Source organism: Lethenteron reissneri, chromosome 51 (assembly GCF_015708825.2).
Source record: "Lethenteron reissneri isolate LAM-NWPU_2019-01 chromosome 51, ASM1570882v1, whole genome shotgun sequence".
Taxonomy (NCBI): Eukaryota; Metazoa; Chordata; class Hyperoartia; order Petromyzontiformes; family Petromyzontidae; genus Lethenteron; species Lethenteron reissneri.
In genome coordinates, this window is record NC_083829.1 from 11,929,434 (window position 1) to 11,951,737 (window position 22,304).

At 48.4% G+C, this 22,304-nt stretch overlaps 1 protein-coding gene across 2 annotated transcripts in view; it reads right to left on the minus strand.

The window, feature by feature from the left end:
• MOV10 (Mov10 RNA helicase) overlaps nucleotides 1-19,503 on the minus strand; it is a 39,929-nt gene extending 20,426 nt beyond the window's left edge. Inside the window, exons 1-6 of one of the 2 annotated variants that reach the window (XM_061572922.1) lie at nucleotides 18,926-19,503; nucleotides 12,815-12,908; nucleotides 11,701-11,867; nucleotides 9,752-9,990; nucleotides 7,196-7,442; nucleotides 5,387-5,476 (exon numbers count right to left, since the gene is read on the minus strand). In XM_061572922.1, coding sequence (XP_061428906.1) covers nucleotides 5,387-5,476; nucleotides 7,196-7,442; nucleotides 9,752-9,990; nucleotides 11,701-11,867; nucleotides 12,815-12,908; nucleotides 18,926-19,068 — 980 coding nt within the window. In that variant the 5' untranslated portion in view covers nucleotides 19,069-19,503. The remainder of the gene's footprint in view (nucleotides 1-5,386; nucleotides 5,477-7,195; nucleotides 7,443-9,751; nucleotides 9,991-11,700; nucleotides 11,868-12,814; nucleotides 12,909-18,925) is intronic. The other variant, XM_061572923.1, reaches the window with a different exon arrangement.
• Between the last annotated feature and the right edge of the window lie 2,801 nt (nucleotides 19,504-22,304).

The following is a 22,304-nucleotide window of genomic DNA, read 5'->3' on the forward strand; positions in this document are numbered from 1 at the left end:
GGGAAATTCGCTCAAAATGAAAGACACGTTCAGCAAGTTCGTCCAGCAAATGGAGTCACAAGCCGCAAGTTCACCCAGCAAATGGAGTCACCAGCAGCAAGTTCACCCAGCAAATGGAGTCACAAGCTGCAAGTTCACTCAGCAAATGGAGTCACCAGCAGCAAGTTCACTCAGCAAATGGAGTCACAAGCTGCAAGTTCACCAGCAAATGGAGTCACCAGCAGCAAGTTCACTCAGCAAATGGAGTCACAAGCTGCAAGTTCACTCAGAAAATGGAGTCACAAGCTGCAAGTTCACCCAGCAAATGGAGTCACCAGCAGCAAGTTCACCAGCAAATGGAGTCACCAGCAGCAAGTTCACTCAGCAAATGGAGTCACCAGCAGCAAGTTCACTCAGCAAATGGAGTCACAAGCTGCAAGTTCACTCAGAAAATGGAGTCACAAGCTGCAAGTTCACTCAGAAAATGGAGTCACCAGCAGCAAGTTCACCAGCAAATGGAGTCACAAGCTGCAAGTTCACTCAGAAAATGGAGTCACAAGCTGCAAGCTCACTCAGAAAATGGAGTCACCAGCAGCAAGTTCACCAGCAAATGGAGTCACAAGCTGCAAGTTCACTCAGAAAATAGAGTCACCGGCAGCAAGTTCACCAGCAAATGGTGTCACAAGCTGCAAGTTCACTCAGAAAATGGAGTCACCAGCAGCAAGTTCACCCAGCAAATGGTGTCACAAGCTGCAAGTTCACTCAGCAAATGGAGTCACCAGCAGCAAGTTCACTCAGCAAATGGAGTCACCAGCAGCAAGTTCACCCAGAAAATGGAGGTCACCAGCAGCAAGTTCACCAGCAAATGGAGTCACAAGCTGCAAGTTCACTCAGAAAATGGAGTCACAAGCTGCAAGTTCACTCAGAAAATGGAGTCACCAGCAGCAAGTTCACTCAGCAAATGGAGTCACCAGCAGCAAGTTCACCCAGCAAATGGAGTCACCAGCAGCAAGTTCACCAGCAAATGGAGTCACAAGCTGCAAGTTCACTCAGAAAATGGAGTCACCAGCAGCAAGTTCACCAGCAAATGGAGTCACAAGCTGCAAGTTCACTCAGAAAATGGAGTCACAAGCTGCAAGTTCACCAGCAAATGGAGTCACCAGCAGCAAGTTCACCCAGCAAATGGAGTCACCAGCAGCAAGTTCACCCAGAAAATGGAGGTCACCAGCAGCAAGTTCACCAGCAAATGGAGTCACAAGCTGCAAGTTCACTCAGAAAATGGAGTCACAAGCTGCAAGTTCACTCAGAAAATGGAGTCACCAGCAGCAAGTTCACTCAGCAAATGGAGTCACCAGCAGCAAGTTCACCAGCAAATGGAGTCACAAGCTGCAAGTTCACTCAGAAAATGGAGTCACCAGCAGCAAGTTCACCAGCAAATGGAGTCACAAGCTGCAAGTTCACTCAGAAAATGGAGTAACAAGCTGCAAGTTCACCAGCAAATGGAGTCACCAGCAGCAAGTTCACTCAGCAAATGGAGTCACCAGCAGCAAGTTCACCCAGCAAATGGAGTCACCAGCAGCAAGTTCACCAGCAAATGGAGTCACAAGCTGCAAGTTCACTCAGAAAATGGAGTCACAAGCTGCAAGTTCACTCAGAAAATGGAGTCACCAGCAGCAAGTTCACCAGCAAATGGAGTCACAAGCTGCAAGTTCACTCAGAAAATGGAGTCACAAGCTGCAAGTTCACTCAGAAAATGGAGTCACAAGCTGCAAGTTCACTCAGAAAATGGAGTCACCAGCAGCAAGTTCACCAGCAAATGGAGTCACAAGCTGCAAGTTCACTCAGAAAATGGAGTCACAAGCTGCAAGCTCACTCAGAAAATGGAGTCACCAGCAGCAAGTTCACCAGCAAATGGAGTCACAAGCTGCAAGTTCACTCAGAAAATGGAGTCACCGGCAGCAAGTTCACCAGCAAATGGTGTCACAAGCTGCAAGTTCACTCAGAAAATGGAGTCACCAGCAGCAAGTTCACCCAGCAAATGGTGTCACAAGCTGCAAGTTCACTCAGCAAATGGAGTCACCAGCAGCAAGTTCACTCAGCAAATGGAGTCACCAGCAGCAAGTTCACCCAGAAAATGGAGGTCACCAGCAGCAAGTTCACCAGCAAATGGAGTCACAAGCTGCAAGTTCACTCAGAAAATGGAGTCACAAGCTGCAAGTTCACTCAGAAAATGGAGTCACAAGCAGCAAGTTCACTCAGCAAATGGAGTCACCAGCAGCAAGTTCACCCAGCAAATGGAGTCACCAGCAGCAAGTTCACCAGCAAATGGAGTCACAAGCTGCAAGTTCACTCAGAAAATGGAGTCACCAGCAGCAAGTTCACCAGCAAATGGAGTCACAAGCTGCAAGTTCACCCAGCAAATGGAGTCACCAGCAGCAAGTTCACCCAGAAAATGGAGGTCACCAGCAGCAAGTTCACCAGCAAATGGAGTCACAAGCTGCAAGTTCACTCAGAAAATGGAGTCACAAGCTGCAAGTTCACTCAGAAAATGGAGTCACCAGCAGCAAGTTCACTCAGCAAATGGAGTCACCAGCAGCAAGTTCACCAGCAAATGGAGTCACAAGCTGCAAGTTCACTCAGAAAATGGAGTCACCAGCAGCAAGTTCACCAGCAAATGGAGTCACAAGCTGCAAGTTCACTCAGAAAATGGAGTAACAAGCTGCAAGTTCACCAGCAAATGGAGTCACCAGCAGCAAGTTCACTCAGCAAATGGAGTCACCAGCAGCAAGTTCACCCAGCAAATGGAGTCACCAGCAGCAAGTTCACCAGCAAATGGAGTCACAAGCTGCAAGTTCACTCAGAAAATGGAGTAACAAGCTGCAAGTTCACCAGCAAATGGAGTCACCAGCAGCAAGTTCACTCAGCAAATGGAGTCACCAGCAGCAAGTTCACCCAGCAAATGGAGTCACCAGCAGCAAGTTCACCAGCAAATGGAGTCACAAGCTGCAAGTTCACTCAGAAAATGGAGTCACCAGCAGCAAGTTCACCAGCAAATGGAGTCACAAGCTGCAAGTTCACTCAGAAAATTGAGTCACCAGCAGCAAGTTCACTCAGAAAATGGAGTCACCAGCAGCAAGTTCACCAGCAAATGGAGTCACCAGCAGCAAGTTCACTCAGCAAATGGAGTCACAAGCTGCAAGTTCACTCAGAAAATGGAGTCACCAGCAGCAAGTTCACCAGCAAATGGAGTCACCAGCAGCAAGTTCACTCAGAAAATGGAGTCACGAGCAGCAAGTTCACTCAGAAAATGGAGTCACCAGCAGCAAGTTCACCAGCAAATGGAGTCACAAGCTGCAAGTTCACTCAGAAAATGGAGTCACCAGCAGCAAGTTCACCAGCAAATGGAGTCACAAGCAGCAAGTTCACTCAGAAAATGGAGTCACAAGCAGCAAGTTCACTCAGAAAATGGAGTCACAAGCAGCAAGTTCACTCAGCAAATGGAGTCACCAGCAGCAAGTTCACCAGCAAATGGAGTCACAAGCAGCAAGTTCACTCAGCAAATGGAGTCACCAGCAGCAAGTTCACCAGCAAATGGAGTCACAAGCTGCAAGTTCACTCAGAAAATGGAGTCACAAGCAGCAAGTTCACTCAGAAAATGGAGTCACCAGCAGCAAGTTCACCAGCAAATGGAGTCACAAGCTGCAAGTTCACTCAGAAAATGGAGTCACCAGCAGCAAGTTCACCAGCAAATGGAGTCACAAGCTGCAAGTTCACTCAGAAAATGGAGTCACCAGCAGCAAGTTCACCAGCAAATGGAGTCACAAGCAGCAAGTTCACTCAGCAAATGGAGTCACCAGCAGCAAGTTCACTCAGAAAATGGAGTCACCAGCAGCAAGTTCACTCAGAAAATGGAGTCACCAGCTGCAAGTTCACTCAGAAAATGGAGTCACCAGCAGCAAGTTCACTCAGCAAATGGAGTCACCAGCAGCAAGTTCACTCAGAAAATGGAGTCACCAGCAGCAAGTTCACTCAGCAAATGGAGTCACAAGCTGCAAGTTCACCAGCAAATGGAGTCACAAGCTGCAAGTTCACTCAGAAAATGGAGTCACCAGCAGCAAGTTCACTCAGAAAATGGAGTCACCAGCAGCAAGTTCACCAGCAAATGGAGTCACAAGCTGCAAGTTCACTCAGAAAATGGTGTCACAAGCAGCAAGTTCACCAGCAAATGGAGTCACCAGCAGCAAGTTCACTCAGCAAATGGAGTCACAAGCTGCAAGTTCACTCAGAAAATGGAGTCACCAGCAGCAAGTTCACCAGCAAATGGAGTCACCAGCAGCAAGTTCACCCAGCAAATGGAGTCACAAGCTGCAAGTTCACCCAGAAAATGGAGTCACCAGCAGCAAGTTCACCAGCAAATGGAGTCACCAGCAGCAAGTTCACCCAGAAAATGGAGTCACCAGCAGCAAGTTCACTCAGAAAATGGAGTCACCAGCAGCAAGTTCACCAGCAAATGGAGTCACAAGCTGCAAGTTCACTCAGAAAATGGAGTCACCAGCAGCAAGTTCACCAGCAAATGGAGTCACCAGCAGCAAGTTCACTCAGCAAATGGAGTCACAAGCTGCAAGTTCACTCAGAAAATGGAGTCACCAGCAGCAAGTTCACCAGCAAATGGTGTCACAAGCTGCAAGTTCACTCAGAAAATGGAGTCACCAGCAGCAAGTTCACCAGCAAATGGAGTCACAAGCTGCAAGTTCACTCAGAAAATGGAGTCACCAGCAGCAAGTTCACCAGCAAATGGTGTCACAAGCTGCAAGTTCACTCAGAAAATGGAGTCACCAGCAGCAAGTTCACCAGCAAATGGTGTCACAAGCTGCAAGTTCACTCAGCAAATTGTGTCACGAGCAGCAAGTTCACAATTCGTTGCTGGAATAGCCGATGGCCAATGGCTGACTGGTGATGAAATGGCAGCTGAAGGAGAGAGCACGAAGGAGGTGGTGCAATGAGAGCGGCTCACGCACAGCGGTGAGAGGGACGGTGGCGTAAGGGGACCCCCGTCAGGGATGGTAATGGCAAGCCTTCACCCAGCAGTGGATAGAACATGGCTGATGATGGTTATGAAGTGCTGTCCCTTCGCCCATGTGGGTTTGTACCCACATTCTCCGGGTTTTCTCTCACACGTGTAAACTCATTATTTGGCCAATAACACCTTCATATATAAAGGATCACAGAGCTTGGGGGGAATTTTGCACTGGCTCAACCCCCTGGTTGCTCCCTTTCCCGCTTGTCTTTGGTTCCTCGTGCCTCCGAGTCGTTCTCTCTACTCTAGAGTGAGCGACGACTGTGAGGCGCGCTTCAAGTTATGATTAAGAAGAAAATTTATCTACCAATGTTTTTTATTGCAACTTACTTGACCTCTTGAGACATTGGTGAGACCTCATCTTTGTTGATAGGATAACTTTCCAGCTTCAGAACCAGCTTCAGGTCAGATTGGTCATCTCTAAAAACATTAAAAACATGAGCTTCAGCAGCAAGATTCTGCTTGGCAACTTTGGCTTGTATGGCTTATTGATTTAATTCACAGCCATAGTTTATATCTAACAAAAAAGTGTAATTCCCACATTTTTGTTACATTTATGCAAAATGTTTTTGCATGCCCATATTTTTGCTATTTTTATGCTAAATGTTTTTGAAATTAAAACTAACAAAAATGTGGGAATGCCACTTTTTGTTCGTTTTATGCAATTTTCAGTTACACAAAAAGTGGTGTTGCCACATTTTTGTTACGTCAAATTTTTAATTTGCAAATAACTGCTGCAATAAACATCTTATCCACACGAGGCCACTCCTATAAATGGCCTACAGAGATAATTACTGGCATTTAAATCAAACCTTGGTTTCAACTTCTCCGAGTCTCATCATCAGTGTATAGCCCATTACTGAAAAAGTCCTAAAAGGCTGATTGATTGACAGAATTTTTATTTATTTTAAAATTGATCAATCAAGCAAACCCTTACCTGTCTTTTACATCAGCACGGTCGCTTCATCAGGACGATCGCTTTGTGTTATGATCGAAACCTCGTATTTTTTTCTTTTATTTACTTTTATTTTTTCTATCTACGTGACCGAAAGATCCAAAAGGATATGAATTCTTGCAGTCACGAAAGTTTTAAGTCAAAATCTATTATTCCATTCTTTGTCTTGTTTGTTGTTGTAACTTTGTGACCCGCCCGACTGGAGATCAGTGAAAAAGAGCTTTAAAGCTCATCGGATTCCTCCTGCAGTCTAAATAAAGATTCCGATTCTGAAATTGCCACTTACACTATGCAAGTGCGTTCTAATCTGTATTTCACAAATGTCATGGGTTTCTGTGGCGAGTGCCCTTTCAGCTATAACCACCGTAGTTTGGAATAGGAGCCCAGTGTCTGAGACCTGAGCTGCTGCTTTGCACACGTACTTCAAGGTATGTCAAGCACATGCAAGAACACGTAACTACCGTCAGCATCATGTTTAATTGCATTTTGTGCTTCCCCACTGCGGTGGCATCCGAAAATCCATCAATGAGCCTTCGGCATGAACACTGAACCCGAATAACCACAAAGGTGCATTGGTGTGGCTCTCCGAGTCTTGAGCCGGGCGGTGGTAGCAACGCACGCCTCTAGTCCAGCACTGTGGAGGCAGCGAGGGTTGGTGGATCGCACAGATGTTGTGAAACTCCCTTCCCATGGGCATCGAGGTGCCACACGCTGGCTCTGCCAGGAGAAGGTGGTGCAGGGTGGTGTGGACTCCACCTGTTCCATCTCCATGGAATAGTTGTTGCCCCCTCACATGCGTGGATTGTCTCCGGGTGTTCCGGTTTCCGGCCACAAGTGAACACTCATTAATTGGCCAACAACCCCGCCATGTATACATATACATAAAGTACTGCAGAGCTTTGGGTGAAATTTGGCACGGGCTCACCACCCGACCGCCTTTCCCACCCCTTTGTGGTCCCTCCTCGCCCATCCCGAGTCGTCGTTCTCTCTCTTTGAGAGCGAGCGAATACCGGCGCTGTGCATTACAAGCTGACATTATCGTGAATGTTATCAATGTCTGGTCTCGCGTGCATTGTGGCATCATAAAATCCTTTGCGCCATTCGGGTTGTCGGCGAGAAACAAAACTCTGTGACGCCGGTGTACAATGTCCACTGTGCAAGGAAGTTGTGTCGTGTGGGCTCACATGTCCGGCTTCACCCCATCCACGGTGCAGCGGTTGCGGTAGATGGGAGGTCTCTGTTTGATTGGCTCGTACGGCTTCGTGGGCTGCAGCGCGTCGCTCAGCTCCGAACGTGTCTCCATGGTGATGGAGCGCGCCACGTGGAACGGCACCTCCTCGCCCTCAAACAGAAACTCGAAGACCAGCAGCAGAATGTGGTGGCCGCGAGTTTTTGTGCAAAAGGTCACGTGCATGCAGAACGGCTTCCCACCTGCATGTGGACCACACAACGCCAGCAAACAAAATCATTTGTGCGCCGGGTATCCGCTCCCGTGCTGTTCATGGCTGTCATCTCAATTGAGTATTTATGGTGAATTTCCTAATCTGGAAAATGTGGATCTTGTCGGCGGTACACAACGGCCCAGTCTCTCGGAATTAAGTGACGGGATCTTTAACGTCCGCCGAGAGTCGGGCGGCACGCAGTTGACAATTAACACATCTTTAATATTACCCATAATACAATTTTAATACCGTATTCAACAATGTGTGAACAAATAACTGAGTGGCGGTTAAGCTCTGTCTTGGTGATGGACTGTATTTCAAAAGCAGGGTCAGCTGTTGTTGATGAAGCCCCGACGTGACAACGAGGTTCAAGTGATGGTGCTGAAACACGAACAGCAACGAGCAAGAAAATAAAATAAACAAAAAACTACGACGTTTCGATCACAACACAAGCGATTGACATCCTGATGACGATCGCTTGTGTTGTGATCGAAACGTCGTAGTTTTTAGTTTATTTTATTTTTATTAATTTTAACCTATCTACGTGACTTTACCGAAAGACCCAAAGAATATGAATTACTGCAGTCATGAAAGCTTTAAGTCAACAATCATTCTGCAGAGCAGCAACGTGCAGTCGCAACTGAGGGCTCACTTCAGGTTTTAACCAAATCTCGAAATGTCTACAGGAGGTATGGATTGAATTAAGATGCCTCTATTCGTAAAATAATAAAATGCGAATAAATGCAAGGTGAGCTGGTTACGATAACTTTTAACAAATCGAACAACTGACTAAAGTTAAGAGCCTGGGTGGAAATGAATGTGAGCAAAGTGGCCACTGCTGCAGAGCAATCTGTGGGAAGGCAGTTGACGGTCAGTCAATTAAAGATGCCCAGTGAAGACCCCCAATTGCTTTTTTGTGTTTAGTTTGTTGCCCTTCCCCCTGCACCTCTGATTAGCGCGATTGGCTACGTACGGCACAAAATCAGTTCAACAGACGTACATACACAACTGTACATTGCCATTGCCTCCATTGCTCCTACTTGAATCTTTACTCGCAGTGTAACGTAGTGCGCTTCCCGCACGGCGACCGTGGATAGCCTTGTCCACACAATATGCCAGGAAAGCAACGCCACTCTTGGGTAATCCCCATGTCACGAGGGGTGCAAAGCCAAGGCCACCGTGAGAGATCTCTGAGCTGACCCAAAACCACTATTCTGAAGACAATATATGTTTTATTTTACCAGGTCAGGCCCATTGAGCTGTATAGCTGTCAGAAGTGACCTGGCCACAAATGATAGCTCAATGAAGTGACTTGTCACGTGGAAATTTATAGTAGCAGCCAAATACTCTGAAAGCATATTGATTCTAATGTGGAGGGAAAAACTAGAGGGCCTGGAGAAGAATCCAAGCGAACACATGGAGAACATGCAACCTCCAAATACACAGCAGGCGTCAGGGTCGGGATTGAATCCACGACCTCCTGTATACCAGGCAAGGTCGTGAACATCTTGCCACTGTGGCGGCCTTTTTGTGTGGCATGTGCATGGGTGCACGACAGTGCCAGAAAAACTCAGACAGACACAGAGAGTATCAGTCTCAGATAGTCTCAGAGAGCCTCAGATAGTGTCAAGTCAATTAATGATTAAAAGGCTGGGTGATAGATTCGGTCCGAGGATCCTAACCTGTGGTCCATTGACCATCGGTCGTCCCGCAAGGCTGTGGGAAGTGGCCCGCAAAACTGTCCATTACACAACTACTGCCCATTCTCCAACTATTTAAAGTTCATCCATGACTCGTCACACAGCTGGCTATTGGCTATTGAATGCATTTGCAAATTGCCGGCATAGGGCAGAGTCGTGTTAATTTAGAAAAAAGTTATTGGTGAAAATTTTTCTCAGGGTTGGCAGTGGCCGGCAAGTCCACTCAGGTTAGGTGCTACTGGATTAGGTGATACACAAAGACCATTAGAACTGACTGCGAGAACACAAACCGAGTTGAAAGTGTAAGTTTCAAAGGCAACAGGACAAAGGTGAGGTTTTGCCTTGCTAGGTTATCAGTGCCGAGGGGAGAAATGGGAACCAATATTTAGTCGAAAGGCATTCGCTGCAATAAGTGAGAACAATCACTGGAAGTGCAGTGCTATTATTCAACTGCAGATCACAGCTGTGACAAGAACTTATAATATTCCAGTTAGCTTGGCACACACTGTTTTCTACGACCCACAAGCACAAACCACGTGGAAAAGGACATCCAGGAACAATGTTTACAAAGAAACAGTTTAGGCAAATCGATAAATACCTGCAGGGAGGAAGAGGGGATTGTTGGGCTGAAAGTCGATGTCGCTCGTTAGTGAGAAGCCGACCATCTTGCGCAATCTATCACAGCGTCTCAGCTGCACACAAGTGGTACCCTGGTTCCTGATTGTGATCGTGACGCGCTTCTTCTCAGTCACGAGCAACTGCTGCTTCACATCACCACTCACAAATGGCGGCTCAGCAGTAATTGAGATCCCATGTTTATCCTCAAGCATCCACGCTCTGAAAAAAAAAACACAATTTCCACGAGAGGTTTGTACGCGGCAAAAACAATGCAGGCCAAAGCTCCGGTGTTTGCATGCTGAAGCATGCGAAGCAGCGCAACAGCCAATTCTCATTGGCAATCCTCATGCACTCATTAAACACTGATTAATTGGCTTGAAAAACATCTTAATATATAGATCTATAGAGGGCTGCGGAGGTTGGGCCAGCCGACCACTGACTCTTCAGAAGTGGTGCCATATCTACCGATCCCAGAGGGTTGAGGGGTATTGGGGTGGCATCGTGTCGCAGTGGTAACGCTCAGAATCAGAATATTTATTTATACTAGAGCAATCTGATGAGCTATAAAGCTCTTTTGCACAGATGTCCAGTAGGAGCGGGGATGAACGTTACAACAACAAACGGTACAAAAATATGCTAGTAGTGCAAAGTATAAGAAAGATAAACAACAACCCAAACACACACACAAATAAAAAATAAACCATCCCCATCCTACCAGGCAAAGCCCACTGAGGTATTAACTTATTTTTCAGACGTGACCTGGCCACAAATGACAGCTCAACGCAAGAAGGGCCTGGAGGGTTCTATTTACGACTTGAATGCCTTTCAACGTAGGTTTCCGAGTTATCTCGTTTTCTCACCAATGCTCTCAAATTTCCCACAAATCATCCAGTTGGGATTACAAACAGCAGCAACATTGCCCCTCCTGCTCATAAACTGGCAGGATCCTACTGAACATGAGTTTTGAGACTCAGTGAGGCTTTTCTGGGTAAACAAGTGAAACGATCATGATAAATAAATCCCTACAAAGAGCCCGAGGCAGTTACATACAAGACTTTGCCTTTTAATTGAAGTAATTTCCCTTTAAAGCCTAATTCCCAAATGAACAATTAAGTCCAGAGTTCTTGTCATCATCGAAGGTCCGACTTGTGCATGTGCCGGTCATGTTGTAAATAACACTGTGGGGAAGCTTGACCGTGAACCTCAAATACCATTAAAATAAAACTACTTCCTGTTTCATGTTTGGGTGAATGTAGGGTAACATAAAAAAATTTCCAGGACGTAACCCCAAACCCCACGATGGGCAAGGGTTTGGTGTACAGTACTCATCTCTACAGTTACCAAGAAACCTCATCTAATTTAAAACCGGGTAAGCACTCGAATGAGACATACACACATGCCATCCTCAGAACGATGGACATAACTACAGTATTGAACACAATACAGTACTCTTTATTTTATGGTCTGTTCAAAGACCACCCCCGTATAGCCTTTAAACAGACTGTCAGAGCAAATCCTGTTAGCGAGCACCTATGAAGGCCGACACGGCACACGAGGCGGTGGGTGGCCAGTACCACGCCGCACACACATATACCACATGTGTGTTGTCATTTTAGAAGAGATTTTAACTGAAATCAGAGCGAGTAGGATTAGAGCTCCCCCCCCCCATTAGCCTGGATAGCTGAGGTTTTACTGCCCCTTGTGGTGCCTTCCACAGTGTAGCCTCAAATAACGACTACGGGAAGCACAGTTTTACAAATGTCGAATCTTGGCTCCGCTGACTGCCTGTACGCTTCCGAATTAAGGACCCATCTCCGAAAAACAAAGAGCTTTTAAAAGCGTACTCGGGATTTATTCGATATTTAACAGCATTTCGTCTGACTGGAGGCTCTTCTTGACCAGTAATTTAGTCACCCCCAGGGTGCTTACTTGTGTGTCCGGAGCAGCTGTATCAGAGTGGCTCTGCGAGCACTCCTGGTGGCATCCAGAGGGATGATTTCAGAGGGAGCCACCAGATTCTCCACACCTCCGCTGTGGCCTCCTCCACGCGCAAAAGAGGCAGTGGATGGTCGTCGATCCGGCCTTGCTGCACTTATCTATTTTCCCATGAGACAAACAATGGCACACAGAACGTATGTTTTTTCGTAGCCAATACAATCACCCACGTGTGTTCTTGGGTTAGGCCACGTGGTCGTTTTATATCGTAATTCTCGTCATAAACCTTCCACCTCCCGAGAGAATTGTCACACTCACAGTGATGTTATTAAGACAGCCGATGTACTCATCAAATTCTGAATTTAACATCAGCTTACGATGATCTTTCACTCAAACTGCTTCAAGCACATGGACTCACAAAAGCAACTTTTCCAGATTTCTCGTGTTAAAAAAGTTTAAATAGCACGCAAGTCACACAATTCGATGTAAAAAGCACCACTCTTCCTTAAGGTCGGTTTTTTATTAAAGTGTAAAGAAGCTCTTTAAAATGGGAAATCGCTTTCAATTCTAAAATGTCCTCGAATCCTTTGTTAGATTTCCAAGAAGTTGTACCGAATACAGGTCAAGCTCCCTGCGGTTTGAACTGGGCCAAGGTGTTGATTGGTTCATGCTTTGTGATGCAAACGGCTCCAATTCCTTCACTGTGCCTCTTCAACTGCTAATATCCTTATGTTTGTTACTTTGCCGGAAAATACATTTAAATGAGCAACTCACGGTAGCAATATACTTCCATTCTACAGTCTCCCAGATGCAAAACTAAAAATTATTTAAGAACTGGCTCACACAATGCACGTAATTTAAATAGTCGTACAGTATACATTAGGCAGTCACTAAAATATTCCATAAAATTTCAGTCAAGAGTGACTTTCTTGGTCTACTTATGTTGGCTTCAAACATCTTGAAGTAAATATGAAACTAAATTGCAGGACCCTTCTGAAAAAGAGTAATTGGAGTGTTTTTATCTGAATAAATAAATCACTCTTATCACCAGCAACAACCACAGACCATATTATAAAAACAATGTGTTTTGTAAACGTTTAAACATCACCTTGAAAGCAATGTTTCCATTCCTAACTCTAACGTTTTCACATTGCTTGAGGTAATAAATCATTGAAGAAAAGTTCGGCCTCCTTTGTTCATCACTGAAATAGAAACAGATAATCAGACAAACGATTAATATCTTACATTCAGACAATATTTTAATATCTTACATTATGAATGCGTCGTTCATAAATGGCGTGATTGAGTCAGCCCATCATCCTTCTAGGGTGGATAAAAAACAACCCCCTGGGGTCCCCACGGGGGAGGAGCAGAGTCAGGGGGTCCTGGCAGTACCCCCCCCACCCCCCCATGAAGATCAGAATCTGACTGAAACTGGAGGACACCAGCGAGCTGTGGGGGGGGGAGGGGCAGGGAGGATGTTGGGGGGCAGCACGAGTTGCTCCCCCGGCGGGATGCCGTGGTGGAGTCCATCGGCGGAGACCATCGGCGCCCAAGGGGTCTCCTCTTGTGCACGCGCCGTGCCCCGGCAGCACCCTGGGCGTGTGCTGCTTGGCCCGTGCGTGCCCTGGCAGCCGGTGTTCTCGAAAGCGAGGAACCACAAGCTCCTGAGACTGGAACTCTGTGGAGTGGCGTGGGGGTGCATATACCACCGGGGGGTGCATACCGCCGTGGGGGTGCATACCACCGTGGGGGTGTCTTGTGGGATTTTTTTTTAATCCCATTGTTGCCGTGATGCACTTGGCCATTCAGGACGAGGAATTCCCTCCTGACACTCGACCCGCCCGTACTGGACATCTGTGAAAAAGAGCTTCACAGCTCATTGGATTCCTCCCGTCTGAATAAAGATTCTGAAAATCTAGTTGTGGTACTTTTGGTGTTACTCAAAGAAAGGTGTTCTTCTGGCCAAGCTTGGTCTCCATTGCGTGAGCGCCGAAGGGAGCGTGCGAGTGGATCTGGCAGAGTAGAAGGGGAAGGCCGGCGCCTCGACCGCCTCGTTGTGCCAATGTGTGTAGGGATGTCAAAGGTGGCCTTCCTGCTTCACCAATGTGGAATCTCTGCCACTGCCTTGTGGCTGTAAAATGGAGACTAGCACGACTTGAATGCTGATATGAGCACGAAATTATGTTAACTTGAGTTCATATATACACGTGTGTAATATTAATCAATTATTTCAGAACCCTCATGTTGTGCACGCGGAAGGCATGACGGTGCGAGACTGCTGCTGTACACAGCTAGGCAGGGACACGTCCAGCTCCTCCTCGGCCTATCACAGATGCTTCTTCCCACTTCAATCACCACAGCAGAGTTTATTCCCCTGCCAGTCATCTGCCTAGGTGGAGCGGTGGCCCAGTGGTGTGCACACTGCACTACACAGCTCGCGGATTCAGTTCGATTCCCGCCGACGGTTAGCATCAGTGGCGATAAGATATCCAAGTCAGTGCTGGAATCACCCCCCCCCCCCCCGCCTCCGGATCAACCTGGGTAGGGTTGCTACGTGTCCAGACTTGGCCCAGGCAGTCCTGCGATTTGCATTTGTGTTTGGGTGCCAGGAAATTATTTTAACCGAGCTCTCGTGGCATTGAGTTGAAGTGTATTTGTGTACACTGCACAGTTTGCATCGACCTAGGCTGACCGAGATATAGATCTGGGTTTGGTCTGTGGAAACGGTGGTCACCCTAAACCCGGCAGTGGCCAGTGTGGGAAGAGGAAGTACGGACAGTCCCCATGATCGACAGTCTGGGGAGGTCTTCATCCAGCAGGGGATTGGCCGAGGGGTTGTACATCGTGTCAGTGATGTGCAATCCTGCCAGCTGGTGAAAGCCACTCTTTGACGGCAAGGTCAGGAGACATCATCACGGAAATCTTCGACTCCCCGCTCCTCTCTAGGCAATTTCTCCGTGGAAGCTGTCGATAATTACACCGCTCTTGTTTTAATATTTAAGTGAAAAATAGTTTATCACGTTTGCAAATTGTGCATGTTATCTTGGGCTTGCCGGTCACAGTCTCATCCTGTTCAGAAGCATAAATACAATACGAGCCTTTTGCCCATCCAAGGACGGGTGTATTGCAGTACACCTGAAACTTGCAAGCGAAAAGCAGAGCCACGTGATATTAATTGCATTAATGCGTGTGCAATTTGTAAGGGCGCGGTGACACAGACCTATTTCATTTTAACGTTATAATCCCTTGTTCATCATGACGTCCTTTTACTTTGATGTCTCAACAGCGTCACGGAAACCGCGTGACGTGAGGGTTCTGCCTTTGTAGTGAGGGTCGTAAGTTGACGCTGAGGGGGGAGGAGCCTCGCCCCCCATGTGGAGTGACGTCACCCGCTAATTATTATTAATGGTAGTGGTGTCCATTTGGAGGACGTCACCTTTTCATGATTATTAATGAGGGGAGCTGTTCGATGTGGAGTGACGTCACCTGCTCATGATTATTAATGAGGGGAGCTGTTCGATATGGAGTGACGTCACGAGCGTTGCACACAGACATTCTTGGCTCATTATAGTTGGTAATAATAAGGGGGGGGGGGGGCGTGTCCATTTGGAGGACGTCCCCTGCTCATGATTATTAATGAGGGGAGCTGGTCGATGTGGAGTGACGTCCCCTGCTCATGATTATTAGTGAGGGGGGGTGCCCGTTTGCAGGACGTCACCTGCTCATGAATATTAATGAGGGGGGCTGGTCTATGTGGAGTGACGTCACGAGCGTTAAGGAGAGACATTCCTGGGTGGTTATAGCAGGTATTAGAAAAGTATTTTACCTCTGTCGTATCAGAAAAGTGGCGACAGAAAACAATGAAAAACATCGCCAGGCAAGATTGGTCAGCAGCCGCACCTTGAGGAATTGACTGGCTGTACCTTGCTACGAACAAACATTTAGTCGTGCTGAAAATAGACAAGCGGCACACGATGGAACGTCGTGTCGAGTGTCCTCATCATCTACCACACCCAGCAACCGCCCACTCCCTGCTCAACAAGCCCTCGATACGCAAGCAGTCAACAGAACATGTCCCGTGTCACTGGGGCAGACGAGTAACTCAGAAGCTGCTGCTGCTGCGACTGCGGCTGCTGTCACCCCACAGAAATCGCAACTCGCTCGCAAACCCCATCTCCATTGTCCACCACATTCAACAACACTTACTCTGCCCACTCAATTGAGACTCGGTAGGTTGAAAACAAAGTACTGTACTGTATTTGTGGAGGTTTGCCTTCATTGCCACTCAGTCACTTTTACAACGCCAAAGCCAAATAAAACTGGGGCCAACTTACTTTGGTCAACACCACGGCCAAAGGTTTCTCCAGCTGCGAGACATCACTCACGGGCAGGTTTAGAGCCAGCCACCTTGAAGATGTGGAGTGGGTCACGGCATCAAGCTGATCAAGCTGATGCCGTGGGCCTGATGAGGCTGCTTCTTCAGGCTCACGACACACATGTCTTGATATTGCCCCACAATTATCTGATGCCCCTTACTGACGTGCTGCATATCCCGTTTAGCTCCAAGGGACAATCATCTTAAGTCACTTGATGATGCATTACTTAAATCAATATTGAGAAATGACATGTGGGGAGCGGTAGTGTAGCGGTTATCGAAATGCGCTAACCGGGCTTCCCCGAGGTCGACTCAGCCTCAAATGAGTACCTGGTGCGGTGTGTAAACATCGCCACTGGGGAGACAAAGGCGGCCGGGCGTGGTGCTGGCCACCCACCCCCTCGTGTGCCGTGCCGGCCTTTATAGGTGCTACAGGAGGGACTTTGTGAAGAGATGAAGTTGCACAGTAGTTGGCATTATGACGCCGCCAGATGACATCACGTGCGAGACATCACGTGGGAAGGTGGAGGAGACCCTTTAGTGCTGCTTTAAGGGCCGCTAACTCCTTGGCAATCCTTTAATAAATGTAGCCGGTGTTCTAGTTCCCAATAGCAACAAAGTGTTATACTAAAACTTAGGTTTTGTTCATGTATGCATTGAAGCTTTAAACCCGAGTTGTAAACCATAAATTAATTGCTACTGCCCGAAACGTTGACGATAATTCTCCTCTAAAGACAGTGGATGTTGATGAGCGAGTGTGCTGAGCTTTCTATTTGTGCTCTACTGCCAACATTGCATCACCAAATACAGTAATGTGTAATGCTGTTCTAAGAGGGTCCATCAACGTGAAACAATGGGCATCTTAATGACGTGTCTGCCTTCTTAACATCCTGTCTGCACTGGGATCCATTCAATCAACAAATGGTAAGTTCCTCATTGTTTACCCCTTTTCCCTAATCCGGAACACAAATGCCTCTGGATCTGGATTATCACCAAAGATTTGGTTTTCACATTCATAAACTTGCCAACACACGAAAAACAAAACTGGGATTCGTGTTTGAATATAAATCTTGATTTTCCTTCAACATCTGGTATCCGCTCCCTTACTCTATCTTGCACATTATGCAGACGACACTTTTACAGAAACCCAAGTTTAATTCCACCTTAAGTTTCATCCTGGATGCTAATTACTCAAGCCATCCCTGTTACCTCTATTCCAAGTCTGGCCTTTGGCCTATCTCAGCCAGGATTGAAATGCATTGGGTGAAATGTCTTCAATGCTTCGTACAAATTAGCTAATGCCACTACTGTGTTGCTTATATCCAGATCCAAATTATCACAACTTCAGACATGCCACCCCCTTTCAATACATCTGCCCTATATTGTATATATATACTGTATATAATTTTGCCATTGTCTGTGTGTGTATTGGTGCTCGCTAACAGCACTTGCCCCAACAGTCTATTCAGGCTATACGGGGGATCTTTGTCTTTGTATAGCTACTCTGGCAGCTACAGAATGCCCGAGTCCTGACTGGAAAGCATCGTGGGAACAAATCTCCCCAGCGCCGAGATGTGTCCGTGAGTTGCCAGTCGACTTGCGGATCAAGTTTAGAATCCTCCTACTAACATGTCACGCCTTGGGATGGGTATGGGTCCCGGCTTACCTCGGAACTTTCGGAGAGATATGTTCCTACCAGAAGTCTCAGATCTACACAAAGACTCATTGTAGCTCCTCGGTTGAGGTGTGTTACGTTAGGAGGGTGTTCATTCAATTGTCTGACTCCTAAGTTGTGGAATGACTTCCTCCATTGATATCAGAGAAACTGGTAGTTGGTAGTTTTAAAGGTTGCTGAAGACACATCTCCCAATTCCCTATGGGGTTAATAATCCAGGGTTGTTGATTCCGAGTCCTCGTTCATGAGTTCCTAGTCTGCGTTTGTGGATTCTCAGAGTCGGGTGTTATGGGTCCCGTGTGTCACGGTGCCACGTGCTGCTGGTGTGTTGATGTCGAGCACACAATGGACACCGCCTCATAAGGAAGCTGTTGCACTTTTTAAACTAGAGTACTGCATTTTTATTATCTCTGCTATAATTACATTTTATTGATGTAATGATGTTTCCTTGTGGAGCGCTTTGTGACAATATTATTGTGAAGGCCGCCACATTAAATAGAGATTGGTTGACTTTAAACACACCTTATAATAAAAAAAACTACTTTTTAAAGTTACGTGTACAACGTTGGTACTTTCTGTATCATACATTGCACTACACTATATTTCTCTTTTACATTATTCAACATGTTAAAGCGCATAACCGCCTACGTTGCCTTAGCCTTATTCAAACACATTTTAAATTGATTGTTCTAAACGTGTTACTTTTCAAATGTTTTAAAAATGTTCCGAGTGTACAGGGAGTTACTTAGAGCTCCTCTCCATGCAACCCGCGTCTACCCAGGTCCACACCCCGTCCCCCATGTGTCCCACCCCCCCCCCCCCCTTGTGTCCCCCCCCCCCCCCCTTGTGTCCCCCCCCCCCCCCCCTTGTTCCCACCCCCCCCCCCCCATTGGTGTCCCACCCCCCCCCCCCCCCATGTGTCCCACCCCCCCCCCCTCCCTTGTGTACCCCCCCCCCCCCCCCTTGTGTCCCACCCCCCCCCCCTTGTTGTCCCACCCCCCCCCCCTTGTGTCCCACCCCCCCCCCTTGTGTCCCACCCCCCCCCTTGTGTACCCCCCCCCCCGTGTGTCTACCCATTGTGCCCCCCCACCTTCTCTGTGTCCCCCCCCCCCGTGTGGTCTTACCAGTGTGCCCCCCCCCCCCCGCCTACCCCCCGTGTGTCTCGCCTGTTTCTGAAGCTCTGGTTGTAGACGTCTCTGAGCTCGGCTTTGCTAAAGACGCGCAGTTCCGGCTGGAAGCCGCTCTGCTGCAGGAACAACTCGAACTCCAGCCCCGTCTGGACGCACTCGTGCCGGCTCGGCGCGGGCATCGCGTTTCAGAGTTGCCTCGCGAGAGTTGAGTGAGAAAGTTGAATGAAAAAGTTGAGTGAGAGAGTTGAGTGAGAGAGTTGAGTGAGAGAGTTGAGTGAGAGAGTTGAGTGAGAGAGTTGAGTGAGAGAGTTGAGTGAGAGAGTTGAGTGAGAGAGTTGAGTGAGAGAGTTGAGTGAGAGAGTTGAGTGAGAGAGTTGAGTGAGAGAGTTGAGTGAGAGAGTTGAGTGGGAGAGTTGAGTGAGAGAGTTGAGTGAGAGAGTTGAGTGAGAGAGTTGAGTGGGAGAGTTGAGTGAGAGAGTTGAATGAGAGAGTTGAGTGAGAGAGTTGAGTGAGAGAGTTGAATGAGAAAGTTGAGAGCAACTCTGCGCGAGACGAGAGCTGCAGCGCGAGCTTCGCCCCACCGACAAATGAGAGGCGGACGAGACGCCGTGCGGCTCAGGTGAACAAGACACCCCCGCCCCCCCCCCCCTACTTATCCCCCTCTGCCCCACACGCCCACCCCTCCGCGCCCACCCCTCCGCGCCCGCCCCGTTGGTTTGATCCGCCGCGCTCGAACACGCGCGAGACCGCCCGGGCGAGACCAACCGAGCACCGCTCCGGGGGGTGACGGCGCAAGGGGCTTCCCGGTCGGTGGAGGCGGAATCCCGGAACCGCCGTCACCGAGCGCCGCTGCCGCGGCGGGGAGACCCTCGCGAGGTGCCACCGCGAGCCTCGGCCCCGCGAGTCCCCGCCCCGTGCGAGTCGCGAGGAGGAGGAGGAGGCGCTGCTGCTCCGGCGGGGGTCGACGCCACGCACCCTCAGCCCCCCGCGGGGGGCTCCGTGCGCCACGCGCATTGTGATGATGCCGCGTCTGGCGGCAGCAGTCACGGGGCGATTGCTACGACCGCCCGCAGCTCTCCCGCATTGTCCGAGATTATAATTCACTCTGCAACACGATTCTTGTTCCTGGGCACCGAGTGTTATCTTCTAATTGCTTTTGCTTCAATAGTAGAGAAAATGGCTATTGTTCCCCACAAACTTTGCTTTTGTGACCAGGACTTTATGTTAAGGAGAGACACAAATGGACGTTTTCTCATTGAAAATGTGTACATTTAAAAGAATCACTGTCCTGCTCACAAAAGCAAAGTTTGCGGGGACTAATATCCATTTTCTGTACTTTTGAGGCACAAGCAATTGGAAATTAACACTTACTACTCAGGAACAACAAAAAAAAAATATATATATACAGTCCATTGTCCCACAGTGATGCAATCCCCTCCGCAGAGTGAGACGCAACTCTCCTGCCCCCAACTTGTACAATTCTGTTCACTCACCGGATTATAAGACGCACCGCCCAGACCTGTAACTTCAAACTACAGGGTGCAGGGTGCGTCTTATCGTCCGGCAATGCCGCGTGATTTATCACGCCGCTGTGCGGTCCATCTGGGAAGCTAAGCAGGCGTTGAACCTGGATAAGAGCTTGGATTGGCTAGCATCATCCTCGGCAGAGAGAAACACAATTACTGTTGTACTCTACTTCTGGCTGCACCGCGTCTATGCTCCCCGCACATCCATGGTGAGGGATGGTCAAATAACCCACGACGTGTGGAGGAGACCTCATCCAGCAGTGGATAGCACACGTCACCATCCGCGGTGAGACGTTCAGAGTGTTTTTATTCGTGCGTTTGCACCACGACCTACCACGTAACTTGACGTAGCCCTACGCAGCACTCCGTGCTGTTTCTACATATCAACAATACCATGCTTGAGTCCATCAGGATTACCCAGCAGCATCTGTTTCAGGCAAAATCAACCTGTGTACGGTAAGGGAGGGGGGGGTCCCATCGTCAACGTGGAGTGCTCTTGCCAACCACATCTGTCAACGGGCTGGTGAATACCCAAGTTGAACCCATTCTAGAGTCCTCTCTGTTGCTGCCTGTTATAATGTTGGTCTAAAGAGCCGATGGGCTGCTGGAATAAACACGTAGATTAACACGTTTACACGGGGGAGTGTGTGAATAGAAGTAAACCCAAAGACAAACCGACGAGTCAGCGTTGTTCCTCGTCTGTAAACGACGTTTTGTGGCTTCCTTGGGTCTTGTGGGCCAAACGTCATTTCTGAAAAGTCAACTCTCCTTATCAGATAACAGGAACTTGCTCTTTATTGATGTTAATACATATTGTAGTTTATCCTCACCTAGTTCTAAGGGTCGCAGACTCAAGTGCATTGCGTACCACGCCTGGTGGAGTTGACTGCGTGCTGTGCATTCTCCGCATTATAAGACGCAATTTCCCCATGCGCCTTATTTGAAAGCAAAGTTATGTAGGGGACACCTCAAGTAATCAGATAGCTGTGTCTGTAACCAGATTTGTATCGCTCCATTGACACGCGCACAAGTTGGGGGTCGCCTTATCTTATAGGATCTTAGCAACGTCTTATCATGAGGACAATGGGGCACAGCGGTGGGAGCCCGGCAGCTGCCCCCCCACAGGGCACGCAGCACCACAATGGGGGGGGGGGGGGTGCACGCGTGCGTGGCGTCACCCCGCGGAGACCTCCTCGCCTGGACCCCTCGGGCCCCGTGATGACTCCGCACCGGGCGGGACTCGAACCGAGTGCCTGTGGTTTGCGGTTCCCGCAAAAGGAGCGAGCGGCTTCAGTGACGTCTCTTCCGAGAACTCCGCTCCGAACGAAAGTTACATTCCCCCCCCCCATCTCCCGCGCGGTTTCACCCGAGCGGCCTCACCTGTGTCCGTGCACTGCGGATCAAGCCACTCTAGGGAGGGCGAGGAGGAGGGGGGGGGTCCCGTACACCTGGGCGCTCTACGGCTCTTGCAGGTCTCATTTCGCGTAACTCGCGCGTGCGTCCAGGTCGGAGAGACGAGCTCAGAGACAACATCAGGCGAGACACGAGGGGACACACGGGGATACACTTACTCCATATCCTTAATTTAACAAGGACATTAATTAACCTCATTAATACACACACACAACGCAGCGCCTCAGTAAGTCTGAACACGTATGTACAAAGAACAATGTAGACCAGGCGAGGTAGTTAATATATCGCCACAGACGTCTCGCCACAGACCCAAGTGCCGTGGACTGAGATGACTGCCAAGATCTACCCACCTGTGATCTGCCAGTCATCTCCTGGGCGCCGCGGTGGCTAGGAGATGTTGACTCCTTCACCAAGTATGCAGGAGGCCGTGGGTTCGATCCCGACCCTAACGCCTGTATATTTGGAGGGTGAATGTT